The sequence below is a fragment of the Conger conger genome, chromosome 4 (genome assembly GCF_963514075.1).
Source record: "Conger conger chromosome 4, fConCon1.1, whole genome shotgun sequence".
Classification (NCBI taxonomy): domain Eukaryota; kingdom Metazoa; phylum Chordata; class Actinopteri; order Anguilliformes; family Congridae; genus Conger; species Conger conger.
Window position 1 is genome coordinate 66,201,451 of NC_083763.1, and position 14,718 is coordinate 66,216,168.

General features: G+C 43.4%; 1 protein-coding gene across 1 annotated transcript in view; it reads left to right on the forward strand.

The window, feature by feature from the left end:
• Positions 1 to 14,718, forward strand: part of LOC133126677 (MAM and LDL-receptor class A domain-containing protein 1-like) — an 82,413-nt gene that overhangs the window by 51,881 nt on the left and 15,814 nt on the right. Inside the window, exons 27-32 of the mRNA XM_061239016.1 lie at positions 1,763 to 1,943; positions 3,831 to 3,959; positions 4,286 to 4,450; positions 11,454 to 11,611; positions 12,513 to 12,714; positions 13,851 to 14,129. Of these exons, the coding sequence (XP_061095000.1) occupies positions 1,763 to 1,943; positions 3,831 to 3,959; positions 4,286 to 4,450; positions 11,454 to 11,611; positions 12,513 to 12,714; positions 13,851 to 14,129 (1,114 nt within the window). The remainder of the gene's footprint in view (positions 1 to 1,762; positions 1,944 to 3,830; positions 3,960 to 4,285; positions 4,451 to 11,453; positions 11,612 to 12,512; positions 12,715 to 13,850; positions 14,130 to 14,718) is intronic.

Below are 14,718 nucleotides of genomic sequence, written 5' to 3' on the forward strand. Positions count from 1 at the left end.
GTACCTCTGAGCTCCCTTTGCAGAAGCATAATTCAATTTTCACAGGTACACTTTGCTGCAGTTTTAAAATGAAATGTTCCCTGGTGGTACTGAAGAAGATTAGACTTTTAAGAAAGGTATCATTACAAGAATTTTTCACGTCCTGCGAAAGTACACATTTTTACAGTTTAGGAATCCTTGTGACATGTAGTGGTTGTGTGATTTTAACATCAGAACCAATCAATCAATCAAGAAAGAATTTGAAGAATAGAAATTGAGATTGCCCTTCCCCAAACCCATCTGCCCCTCCTTATTTTGATTTCAGAAGTCTGGGATGTAGTTACTTGTCAGGCTTTTTGCTATGTTATTGTACAAATATATTTTGTGGTGGTCATAAAAAGACTCAGGCAAGCTGGACAGTACCTTTATTCTGTCTGTTGCTCTTCTTTTTGTCTATCCCAGAGTTAAGGTACGCTAAATTTGGAAGTATAGAATGCACGGGAAAAGCATTAAAATGTATGTTTTGGGGAGACCAGTAGTTGCACTGTTTATTACTGTATATTCAGAATGCAGTACAGTGCAGAGTGCAGTACAATTAAACCTATAAGTGTATCTACTGTAGGCATTTGTATTTTAAATTGTTGAGATGGTTGTTGTTATTGTAGGCTGAACAATCAGTCTAATTGATGTAATGAGGAAGAACAGGATGCGGAAGAAGCTAATGAATCTTTATTTGTACTTAGCAACCCCTTATATCTTGTAATCAGTAAAAAAACATGAAATCCATATAATTTGCTTTTCAGCAATGTTCCAATTAGACAGTGATTGGAGCGGTCTGGTAGGGGAAAGGAGGCTGCAATCCATCATGTCTTCAGTAGCCAGTTAGGGAAAAGAAAGACTAAGGATTGTGCGGAACTGTAAACTGCACTTATTGTGTGAAATGTAGGCTGCGGGTATAGGGTGAAATAGACTGCACTATTAATCAATATTTAAATTACAATATTTAATCCACAATGTAGCCTATATTTACTTATCTAAGCAGACATTGAAAACATATGTGGGATATGCAGTAGAGATGGGACTTGCCACATGAAATTGATGGATATTAATATGGAAAGCTTTAAAGTTCAGCAGTTTTATGGTGTAGTTCAACTGACTGAACAATCTTCTTATTGTAGGAAGCAGAATCACCTCTGAAACTTAGAAAGCATGAAAGAGTGGAATGAATGCCTTTGGAAATGACATGGCATTAATGGAATTCATCATGTGATTCAATGGTGTTTCAGCAGCCTGTGAAAATAAGTATTAGCAAAGTAATTAAATCTTGGATTGGTTTAATCTGTTTGACATGCAGATTGATCACAATCATGAAATATTGCTGTGAAATACAAACTGGTACAATTTGAACACCTGTACAAATAACCAAATGGCAGCATACACATTCACTAAAACAATGATTTATAGCTCTAAATATGTGGTTAATAATACTATTGCTACTTCAGTGTATTCTGTAGCATAAGACCTCCAGTGCCCCCTTGCCTAAGGTTTCTTAGCAAGGGTCTGACCTGGATGTGAATGTTTTTTTCTGGCAAATACAGTTTGGGACCTTAATGTTGGTGATTGACCTGCTAAACAGTGTCTGCAAAGACAATTGTCTGACAACTACTGTATTTGGTAATGCTAAAATAGTGCCAAAGTAAGCCGATAATCTTAAAGAAACCCAGATCTCAATGAAGTATTGTGCCTATTATGAAGTATTGTGCCTATTATTACACTTTTTCAGGTGGACAGTGGCTTAACAGAAGTGTGGAACAAGAGTGGGAACCAGGGGGAACGGTGGAACCGAGCCGAGGTACCCCTGAGGAAGATGAGGAACTTCCAGCTGATCTTCGAAGGGGTCCGGGCGCAGGACGTCAGTGGAGGCGCTTCTGTGGACGACATCGAGTTCAGCAACTGTGCACCGAGTGAGTGCCACTGAGACCCATCCACAATACCAGCAGCTCTTCACCCTGTGGGGAGGTCCCTTCATGTAAACCGTGTGTACAGTGCAGCCCTGTCAGTACTGCAGTAACTCAGTGAGAGATTCGTTCAGCTGAATAGTTTTAACTTCATCTCCATCGGAAAAAGTCTCCTTTGCCTTCATCAATACACTGGCTACTTCAAGAGCATCTTCAATTACTGGCTGCAATGCTTCTCCCTGCCTTATGCCATCACAATGATGTTGTCAGAGTTTTTCATTCATACGGCATGTGATGAGCAATAAGGAACTGTAATTACCTGCAGTCTTTGGACCAGAAACAAAGGATTGTGGTGATAAACAGATGGGAGTGTAGATTTTACTGTGCGCTAAAAGAACTTAAGCTTCTGAGGATAATTTAGCTGCAGAAATCCGCTAAATCCAAATTCTATTCATGAAAGGCTGGAAAGAAACATGATTTAAATTAAACTCTACTGGTAATTCTGCAAACATAATTGCAGTTGTGCCTATTGTACTCATCATTGCTCATCAAAGCATCATTGCATCTGTAACTTATATCAAAAGTTATTCCATTTCATTGTTATCATTAAAAGGTGAGTTTTATCACCTGGTATCAAACTTCATGCCAAATTGATATAGTACACCAACATATGGGAAGAATAAAGAGGCCATTTACAAGCTGCTCTAATAATAATAATAATAATAATAATAATAATAATTACCATGCATTTTACAGTATTTATATATCCCTTTTCAAAACACAGTTAGAAAGTGCTTCACAACACAGGCGAAAGAGTACAGGAGACTTCATGGAAGATAAATACATGGGCATGTGGCCCTGATGGAATAAACACTTCAACTGTTGCATGACTAATGCCCCTCAAAAAAAAAAAAAAGCTGTTCAAAGTCAAAGCATCTCCCTGGACTTTCGGGACAGAGCCAGGAAACATAAAAATCCGGGCAGCAAACCCACTGTCAGCTTTCTGGGGATGAGAGAAAATGGCCCCGTCATGATGAAAGCCCTGCATAATTACCTTGCGCCCCTGCCCGTGCCCTGATGGATTGGGGGTGATGTCCTGTAACTCAGCCCCCGGCGTTGGGGTGAGGCCCAGTCCCCCTGGCACAGGGTCTGTTGGGCGGGCAGCTGTTTTTATGTGCTTTAAAGGCCTGCTCAGGTGTTCCGTAATAGGTCAACCTTGGATTAGCCACCCACTGGCTGGGACCCTGTGGCCTAGCATGGTGCACCAGATGGCCCTAATTACACAGGCGGTGACAGAGAACATACTGTTTTCCTTCACTGCGAGGTGTCCTCCACCCAGTTTACGTTCTCACATTGTGCTTTGAAGGCCTTCTCCAATATTACTCATAATAAATCAGGAAATGTGTTCTTTCTTTGAGTAAGTAGTTGGGTAAGATGCTAATCCCACTCTTGCTGGACAAATAGAACCTTGCCATCCTGCATTGATTTAGTCTTTTGTCCTGTGGTGTTTGAGGGAAATTAAAGTTGTGATGAAAACTGAAAAAGCCATATGGTGCTTGATATAACAAGTGGTTGATTATCCAGAACATTCTTGTATTTTTTGACTGCTCAAATATGCTACCAAGATTTTCATAATTACACCCAGAAACATAGCCTATTGGTGTAGGCTGCATGTTTCATGTATTTACAGTGGGACACACTATGCGGGAACAGGTGAGGGAGAAAAGCTGAAAACCTGGTCTACCATTGTGGTTAGGTGTTAACCTTTGGCAGCTGATATATAGAAGCAAATTACATCTCATGCTGTGAGTAGCTCAGTGGGTCCAACCTAAAGGTAATGGATGTGTGTGTGTGTGGTGTGTGTGTGCGTGTGTGTGTGTGCGTCTGCTCCAGGTACAGAACTACCAGCATCCTGCCCAGCAGCCACAGATTTTGTTTGCCAAAATAGAGACTGTATCGAGTCGCACCTGGTGTGCGATAACAAGGCTGACTGCACGGACGAGTCGGATGAGATTGACTGCAGTGAGTCCCCCCTCTCTCTCTCTGTCCTTTAAACTCACACTCTGCCAGAAGGGAAAGGCCTTTACCCACCACACTGCATCACTGTCCACAGAGCTCAGCCAACATTAATGGCCACGGACATCGTGTCCTGTGGGGCTAAATGGTGAACATCAGGGGGTTTTTTCTTCGCAGATTTTGGTGAGCAGCAATTGCCAATCAAAATGACCTTGCTAAACTGTGTTTGCATTAGCATTTATTTATTTCAAAATGTATGGGTGGCTAGGCATGGTCTCCTGTGGTGACTGTTCTGGATTTACACAGCGTCTGGTTCTCTTTTCCGGGCCCAGGTCACATCCTGGACCTTCCTGGCGCCTGTAACTTCGACATGGCGGAGTCGCAGTCCTGGGAGGAGGCATGTCAGCTGGCCCAGGACCACAGCGATGACTTCGACTGGAGGATCGGTCACACCAGAGTGACCCCGCAGACCGGACCGCTGTCGGACCACAGCCCAGGCAAGCCGGTCTCACTGGTCCAGACGGACTCACCCACACACACACAGACAGAGCAGCGGTTCTTTCTGCCACTGCCAGATGACATCATCAGAATTTATGAGAGCCGGCCTTCCAGTTAATTTTGACTCATTTTCCTGTCTGAAAAATAAAAATATGTTTGATAACAGCCCTTTACAAATAGATTTAATATATCATGTAATACGGACTCGGACATACACACTCACACACATACACAGAATCATTTTTTGCGTTATACATCTGTACTGTTTCATAACAGTAACAACTAATTTTACGGATACATTTCAAATCCGATAAAACGTATTTGTTGCTGATTATAGCTTTTAGCTTCTGATTTCTGGCTATTGACACACCTTGGTGAATTGTGTTTGTTGCTATCTGGGGCATTGCAATGAAATGCGGTATAGCCTCTGACTGAGATGATTCTGGGGGGCAAAGGACATTTCTCATCAGAGGAAATTAAAACACTCTTCTTTTTATTAGAAAAATAGTATGTACATGGAACTGTGTGTACACCAGCATTAGTTACAGCTGTGCTTTGAAGAATCAGAGACGGGAAATTGAGAAGTCACGCTCTGCAAGACCCTGTGCTGACAGCAAACAGGGACTCATTTTATCACTATCAGCTGCACTAGGGACAGGGACAGGATCATTTATTTTCTGCAAATATGATTGCCAACCATTTAAGATATATAAATTAATCCCAAAATATAACTTGAGTTGAATTACACTAAGTAGCATTCCAAATAAACAACCTCCTAACACAGGATACTATAATTTTTCAAATATCACACTTATAATTCTTTGTAATTAACTGTGAGTGGCATAGCAAAATGGCATATGGTACAGTACAGCAAAGATATTAAATTATGAAATAATCACATTATTGAAATGCAAAATGGCTTTTGATCCAAGTATAAATGCAGATGCATAGTTCCTTCGAACAACGTTTTGTGTTGAGGTGTTATATTTCACTTAAATCAATCCTCAACCTGCAGAACTGTTCCTATAAATTATATGCTCTTTAGTACTGTGCCATTGAAAGTAACAAACCTATATATGAGCTTATATATCTTTACTTCCAACACTTTTCAAATGGATGTGCCCTAGGCTAAACAAAATAAGATTTACAAATCTGCCCCTTTTGCTGGGAAATAAACAACATCCAGATGAATCCTATTTTGAAATTGGGAGTGATTAATGCTAGTCTTGAACAGATCATAATTGGCCACAATTGGTCCTAATTGAACATTGGTTCTTTAAAGTAAAAATTGGTCTTCTGATGTTATTAAAGACAGGTGGTCAGAGTTTATGAAAAGGTAATTGGCATCTGATGTTCTCCGGAATTGTTTTTCCATATTGATTTGTCTCCATAATTTTTACTGAGATGTACCCCGAGGCTTCCCCCGGTGATTTAAATGAGCTACCGGTTCAGTGCAGAGATATCACACTGAACATATGGGAGCTCTTTTGAAAACTGAACTTCCTGTGCATGCCTAATACCCCAGATGTCAGCGTGGTAGCCACTGTGTCTCCACACTGAAGCCATAGCAAGGTTTCACTGACCAGGGTCCCCCAGGAAGAGGCACTGAAACCTCCACACACCATCACACAGCACACAGCCGTTTAGGAAAGCATCTCCCTGTCCATTGAAACGGGGGGATAATTAGGGTGCCAGATTGGGAGCGTTGTATTGGGAGTGTGGCCAGGACGCCAGGGAGAAGCCATCATTTTTGCAATTACGGCCGTGGCGTCTGCCCTGGCTGCAGCAAGGCAGGCCCAGGCCTCGCCGTCCCCCGGAGAAGATGGATGTGATCCCACTGCAGATCAGTTTCGATTGGCCAGACATCGGGCTACACACACCTTTCCTGAGCACCACTAATGACCAATGAAAACAGGGGCAGGAGAGTGTGAGGGAGGCGGCTTGCTGGGAGAAGCAGTATGACTTCAGAAACAGGGTGATCAGGTCCTTTTTCATTTCTGCATCCAGACAGCTTACATAAATAGCACAACCTTATTCAGAGAGTAATAATCTATTATGTATATCTCCATAAGGCATTAATCATGTCTAATTAACATTGCATTTTGAAATAAATAAATACATGCATATGCCAAATCAGACATTCCCATTGCATACCAAAATATTTCAAAAGCGAAAATAGCATATAGTTGTGGGAGGATTAGAATCATTTCATATAGTTTAGCATGCTATTTTCCCCTTCATTACAGTGTTTATATTGACCTGTTTTATTTTTTCTTTGGAAGAATTTATATGACACAGCATAAATATTTCAAACGAAAATAACATTCACAAAATGAGAAAAGTCGATGTTAGTGCTCTGTATTTGGCTTTTAAATATACACATTCCTCATTTGGTTAATGTAGACACTGCTGAAAAAAAAACTGGTCTAAACATGTCTGAACATGCCCTGAATTTGTTTTGAGCAGGAAAATGTGCTTCTGCCTTTTTCCTAAATTCATTGAAGGTAATTTGTTGCATCAGCATTAAACCCTGGAACAGAATTTCACCCTCGTCTCCTTTTCAGTGCGCTTGGGAATCAAAAATATTTACTTTTGTAAATGTATGACCTTATTTTTCCATTTTGTGGATATAGCTGAAGGTCGTGCCGTTAGTGCTCTGTGTGCTGCCGATTGGTCTTGTTGACAACAACATCAGTGTGAATACTTTGGTTTTGTAGCTCTGTGTGTTAGATTCTGTGACTTGGAGGTTCTGGCCCTAGCTTTTCTCTTCTTGTTATGTGATGGAGTACTGTACATACAACAATGTTACAGGGACCTGTATCACAAAGCTAGCCGGATGCAGTTATCTGTCTAACACAATAATCCTGCTTTGTGGAACAGGTCCCAGGTATGCTGTGTTAGCTGGTTAACAGCACTGAGTAAAACTCAGAGCCCTCCTGAGTCTGGAGCATGGGAGTAAAAAGAGCTGTTCCGGGTTTTACTCTTTCCAGCTAACCCCGTAATATGGAGGGGAGGCTAGAAAGAAGTGTTACTCACATCCACAGGTTTGTGGTTGTTGTTGTGGTTGTTGTTGTTGTTTTTAATAGTGATTTCCAAATCTCTTATTACTTTTTTTGTTGTGAAGAGCAGGGCAGTAATACTCTAGAGTTTGACAGCAGACACTAGTATTGAGTCATCCTCAGACGCAAAAACAGCCACAGACTCCATTCCATCATGCCACAATACCTGGAGTGCCAGACAAATAAACAACACGTAGTTAAGTGTCAAAGTGTCTGGGCCAATAAATGTGTTACCGTGCAGAAGGTTACTTTGCTGATCAAAAAAACAGAGAGCTATTTACAACTGGAGAGCAAATGGAAAATACAGAAAATGGCACGTAGAGGGAAAGGTCCGGGAAAGAGCGGGAGAGCAGTAAGTAAGATGGACTCTGGAGGAGTGGGAAATCAGAAGGAGAATATGTTGTGGTCCCACTGAAACACTCTGAGATCCCCCTCACTCCGTCTGAAAAACACCCTGTCATTACAGCGCCTCAGCCACCTTTCATCTTACAGAGAGCCGGGATTGAAAAAGTCCTCTGTGCCGCAAAGCCTGCCTGAGTCCAGGGTTTACTATTATACCACATGTTTTAAGGAGGAAAATGCTGTCACATTGATTTAAATTGAAGAAAAGCATTCACGGCTTAAAAAAAAGGATACATGTTCCATTTTGAAATTGGCTGATCAGATAAGGCCTCTCTGTTTTTTTCTCTCTTTTATCTCCAACTTATTAAAACCAAACTAAATGCAATTTTCACAATCAATAAAGCACTGGTGAAGTGTAATGAAATATGGCAGTGTAAAATTGGGAGTGTGTTCCAGTTCTGATCTTTATCATGTCTGTAGCATTTATTATCTGGCTGTCTGTGGGCAGTCAGCCAATCCAGGGGGGAAAAAATCATAGGCATGTTTCATTGCAGCAGTGAATATGTAAGTTAAAGTGGTGGAGCACACATTTCTATTTGGAAATGTAATCTATATTGCTTTGTTGGGCGCAAACAGTGCTCCTCTGAATGTATGTGAGTGGAAACAGCCATGGCCTTCACCTTCTGCAGTAATACGCTTCAACCTCCACTAAGCTTCTTTGTTAACAAGCCTGTTTTTGGTGCCTTGTTTTTTGTAAACATGTTCAAAGGCATTTTTATGCTGCCCATCAACAGAAAAACTGCTTGCGAAAAAAAAAATCGCAGTCCAGCTGCTTTTTTGGCTTTAATCATCGTATCAGAATTTATCTTGGAGCCTTTGGGTGCCTTGAGGAAAGATAAGGCATTCAGAGTTGTACTTTAGGAGCTGTCTGTTCGCCTCTGTGTCTCATTATGGATTCCATCAAATGTTGGAAGGGCCAGCAGACTCGTCTGCCAGGGAGGAAGTGCGTATTCGTAGAGCCTTGCACAACCGCTAGTTTATTGGCGCTTTGCCTTTGCTTTATGAATTTGCAATCATATTTGGTGCACAATGCATCCCATCACTGATGATCTCTATGTCAATACAGAATCTGTAGACACGTCTGTGTAGAGAATGGGCTGGGGGCTGCTGTAATTACCTCTATCGGGTCCTGCCTGCGACAGAGACAAAAATAATTTTTAATTTATCATTTGGCTCTTCTTAAAGCCTTGTGTCCTGACGGTAAAGCAGGGCTTTAGTTTCATCTGTCGTTGCTGATGATGGGGTGCAGATGAACTGCACCCCGTTCCAAATTTAAACTGTCACGGTGGCAGAAACAAGCGTTTTATCTGAGCGGTGAACTGCCGTGCTGTTTATGCTGCACTGTCTGCAGCCGGAAGACGTGGCTACTGATACTGATATTAAAAGGAAACGGATAACCCTTTGAATATGTCTCGGAGCATGAAAAATGACTGTGCATTTCTTTCCCCCCTGAAACACATTCCTCCAGTGATTGTAATCCACGTACTGTAGCGCCGGCAATCTTTCTATATGCTAATGCAATTCTTTTATTTCCACATTTGTGCCTGTGTCTCTCCCTAATCTAACAATCTGTTTGGGGGCTGCAACTGCTCCCAGTCAGCAGTCAGTGCAGCCAGACTTTCCAATGGGAAAAGAGCTGTACTGTAGTCGTCAGCGATTAAAAAAAAACTAAAATAAAATAATACTTTTTTTTTTTTCTATGGCATATTCCAAATGATAAGTGAACTGGGCTTTTGAAAGTTGGAAAAATTGTCTATGAAGCTGAAGTGTACAGAATGCATCAGCTTCACAAACCCGACACTCATTGTCAGTATATTGGCCACGCGCTCAGCAGGGTTAATTACCATTTTATACAGTAAGGCATCTGATGTGCCACATGACAATGAATGTGATCTTTGTCTCAGATCGCAGTGGATTTGCATGCGTATTGTGGTTGAGCCAGGCTGTGCCATCTGGAAATTTTGTCCGTGATTCTCGTGCTTGGGGTGCCATGCCATGTCGACAGGCAGAAGAAACAGATTTTTTTTTGTGCCACTTTGGAATTGGCAGTTATGCCTCTCGAGCCGCCACTCACTGTGTGATAATCGCAGGCGCTGAGTCACCATCATGCCTCTGGCTCCCAGGCATGGGCCACAGCCGCTGAAGCCTTTACACTTCTCCCCTGCGCTCCATCAATAGCAGTTTTCTGTTATACAGGCCACACAGTACTACAGGGGGGGGCATGGCCCTCACTGATAAAAGCAGTAAATTGTTTGGGAGGGACTGATACAGCTTTAACTACAGGAAGCCTGGCTTTCTTAATATCCGTCCTGCAACACCAGTGGTGTCCGACCACTGCAGCCAGCTAATGACACAGTCAGAGATCAATGTTCAGCGTGCGGTTCCCAGCCCGCAGTCACGTCAAGGGCCTTTTGAGATTGAGCCGCTTGAAGCCCTCGACTGGAAGCTCACCAGCTTTTTATGCTGTGAGCATCCATCAGCAATTTCGTTTTTTTTCATTTGTGTTTTTGAAATGTTTTGGGTTTTGCGATTCTAAATTCTTACTTTCATGCATAATTTGTTTCCTGTTGAAAGGTTGCGTGTGTGTGCATGTGTGTCTATGTACAGTATGTTAAAGAATCGGGAGGGTGACTGGTCCTTTATCAATTTGTTTCGGGAAGAATTCAATCCTTAACCATGTCATTCTCTCGAGCCTTCATCCTCCCTGTGCCAGTCCCCCACCAAACGCACCAATGAGAATCCTAAGACCAAGCCTAAGGCACTCCGCAAACGCGCTTTATCAGGTGCTGTTAAAACAGGGCAGAATTGGTTGTGATTTGCAGGTGTGGCAGTGTGATATATGGCTGCTGAGATGGTATTATGCTCTACGGCTGACACTATGACATGATGTGTGATCCCTGATGGGTCAACAATGAGAGGCTGATATTTGCTCCACTGATATATTGATTTGTTCAGCTTGTGAAGAGAAGCTATTGCACCATTGTACAGTGCATAATGCTGTCAGATTTCAATCTGGTCAAAATTTTGGGCTGGCAGGTATGAGCTTTATTTTTCACACATGCGCTGTACAGCCACATTTGTCACATACATTTCTTATTTTGCCATGTTACAGTTAGGTTGTGCTTGCTATTTCACTTTTTTATTAATTTGAAGACAGCTGAAGCACTAACAGAAATGTAGCTTTATATTGGCAGGGAATTCTCTCCTGATGAATACAACTGCTCCTTATAAACATTTGAATCAGTAACTGGACAGACTTTTCCACAAAGGGATTAAAAGCACACAGAAATGCAGTGAGAGAAATGATTCATAAGTGGGCCTGTTGTTCATTAGTGTGATGTGGAAAATGTTTGCTTTCTGCCAAGTCTAACATATTGGGCCGCATGGTGTCCTGGAAACACCACACCCGTCTGCACGGTATCTTAGAAACAGGACAGATGTAGTCGGATGTGGTTTGCGCTGAAATAACTGCAGCTGGTGAAATTCATGATTCTAACGTTGCACCCTAATTTTGTTGTTTTTTTTTTGTTCTCTTGTATAGACGAGCAGGGGAATTTTTTGTACGTGTACTCTGCGGTGCAGAGAGAAGGCGACATTGCCACCTTCGCCACCAAGACACCTTTCCCAGCTAGCATTGGGGTGTGCCACCTCCGATTCTGGTACTACATGTATGGCTCTGCACGGATGGGCACTCTGAAGGTGAGTGCTTAGTGGGGATAACCTTGCCAAGGTGTTGTTTTTTTGGCCACAGGCTCGTAAAACTGATCTCTTCACTGACCTGAGCACGGGAATGAGCAGTGATGGGAAGATATCAGTGATTACTGGAAGATCCTGACTCAGTGGGCAGGCTGCCTCAGCCACAGGAAGACAGATGTAGAAAAACACTCAGAAATCCCCTGATTATCATCAGCGAGATTCTTTCATCAAGCTGAAGATAAAATGCTTCTGTGACACGGAGAAGACCCTCAGGAACACATCGTACTCATTCCACAGCTGAAGAGCGAGCTGAGCATTTAAGGGCAGCCATTTCCAGTTTGTTCAGCTCCACATAGCATTACTGCTACTTGAATGAAAATGTAGCGAGGTGCCCATTAGAAGGAGGCTCTAGTATGAGTGAATACTTGTGTTAAACTGGGGGTGAATTTGTTGTCTTCTCCGGGAGCTGTATTTCATACATTTTTTATGCAAGGCAATCGAGACAATTAAATGTTTTACGACAAGTACTTATTTGTTTTTAAAGATAAGGACAGAGGTGAGGGAACTTCACATTCTCCAGAACTTTTTTATTGTCCTTGATTCTGTAGTGCTGTCTGTAACATTTACTCGTAAACAACTTTTAAAAGGATGTAATTTTGCTTCAAATCCATAAGCATACATAGAGTTCAGGGAGGATTGCTTTTTAACATTCCGTACAGTTCAAATACTGCTTTTTAATGGCTCTGAACTGTCTAGAACATTAATCTTGGACAACGTTAGACCCATTACATTAATAGATTTTGGCAAGTTGAAATGATTAATGGGTACGGCTGTCATAGATGGAAGAAAAGAAAATGGCTGCCCTGAGAGAATGGCTGTTCTATGAAGCGAGGTCTCTCAACAGGTGTACACGGTCGGGGAGAGCGGAGCCGCCCTGCTGATGTGGGCCGTCAACGGCGACCAGGGGGACCGGTGGAGCTACGCCAACGCGGTGCTCTCCAGCGGCACGCCCTTCAGAGTGGCCTTCCAGGCGGTGGTCGGGGGCGACGTGCGCACGGACATCGCCCTGGACGACATCTCTTTCTCCACGGAATGCGCGGTGGGAGGTGTGTCGCGGTGAATCACGTCCCCCTCGGCCTCCTCTCTTTTTATTCCCCTCTGATGGATCTTTCTGTTTCTCGGCTTTTTTCCCCTCTTCGTTTCCCCCTAAACTGGTCCATTGTGCCTACGAGTCCAAGGTGAATTTATGAACCTGCCGAAGCGGCCGACTCCATATAAATTCAGCGTGGAGGCGGGCCGGGGCCGGGGAATGTTGTGGGGGGAAAAGCAATTACATTCCTAGTGCGTTTCCTTTTCACACAGCCATTTACACTCTCGCCCCTCTCCGCTGCCACCCGCGTCTCCTGCCAGAACTTTGTGGGGGGAAGGCCGCTTTTCCGCTTTAAAGAGCCAGACAGTGTCAGTTTAGCATCCCGGAATGGTAACGAAACTCTCCGACTCAACCAACAATGTCAAGATGTGTCATTCATAATTCAGATGACCAAATGTTGACAGAACCTAATGGAAAATGGGCCTTCAGTGAAAAAAAAAAAAAGAAGATAGTCTAGCATGTGTAAAGAATTAATAATTGATTCCATTATCATAGATGGGCTGCCTCTTCGTAGTTCAGTGTGAGCTGCGGTTGGATTCGGACCTCAGGTGTACTGTGGGGCCCTAGGGGGGATGTATAATTGGCCATAACTTTGTCCAAATTAGAGAGGCTGTTCCCTGCCTCGCTGTCCAATAGCACCTATACTAGCTGCACTGGGAACTGTACTAGCTACTGCTCTCAAGTCAGAGGACAAGCATGCAAATTTGCAGCTTTTTTCAGTTACGGCTGGCAGCTCTTTTAAAATTTTAACAAACCTTAATCTATAACAGAAAATGACAGGCTTGTCCATCCAACTGTTACAGGTTTGTCCATCCAATATGAATATTGTGAAATTACCCCATTTTGAATTAAGCAAGAATTCAGAAATGTAGCCCAATATCACAGCCAGATATTGGCAGAAGATGATATGTTTAATAGCATTGTGATAGTGCCTTACCATTATCCATTCTGCTTAATAAAGCAAATGGGTCTGTTCCAAGCCTAGTCAGTCTTAATGGTGGGCAATGGTGTGTGTGTGTGTGCTTGTGTCTTTGTGTCTTTGTGTGTGTGTGTGTGTGTGTGTGTGTGTGTGCGTGTGTGTATCTTCTCCAGGCCCAGTGACCCCCGAGCCCCCTACCTGTGGAGCAGACTCCTTCCAGTGTCTGTATAGCTTCCAGTGCATCCCCCAGAGCTGGCTGTGTGACGGGGAGGAGGACTGCCGTGACCTGTCTGACGAGGAGCTGTGCCCCTCCAGGGTGCCCGGCACGCCGCCCCCTCAGGGCCGCTGTGGGGAAGGGCAGTATGAGTGCAGCGGTGGCGTCTGCCTGCCCTCCCTGCTGCGCTGTGACGGGGTCCCAGACTGCGCTTCCGGGGAGGACGAGTTCAGCTGCCGTGAGTGTCCCAGAATGCCCTGTGTGTGCGTGTGTGTGTGTGCATCTGTGTGTGTGTGCGTCTGTGTGGGTGTGTATGTGTGCGTGTGTCTGGTACTACATGTATGGGTCTGCACTGCACGGATGGGCACTCTGAAGGTGAGTGCTCAGTGGGGATCCTTGCCATGGTGTTGTTTTTTTGGCCACAGGCTCATAAATCTGATCTCTTCACTGACCTGCGCACGGGAATGAGCAATGATGGGAAGATATCAGTGATTACTGGAAGATCCTGACTCAGTGGGCAGGCTGCCTCATCCACAGGAAGACAGATGTAGAAAAACACTCAGAAATTCCCTGATTATCATCAGCAAGATTGTGTGTGTGCGTGTGTGTGTGTGTGTGTGTGTGTGCATCTGTAAACCTATGTGTGTGTGCATCTGTGTTTGCGTGTGTGTGAGTGCATGCATGCGTGTGTACCTGTTTCCCTGTGTGTGTGCATGTGCAACTGTGCGCCTTATGTATTCTGCAGCTCCTCGATTTCTGGGGAAATGGATGATGGGGTTTTGGGTGGGAATCGTCTCTAAATGAAAAGAATTCTGGTGACAAGAAAA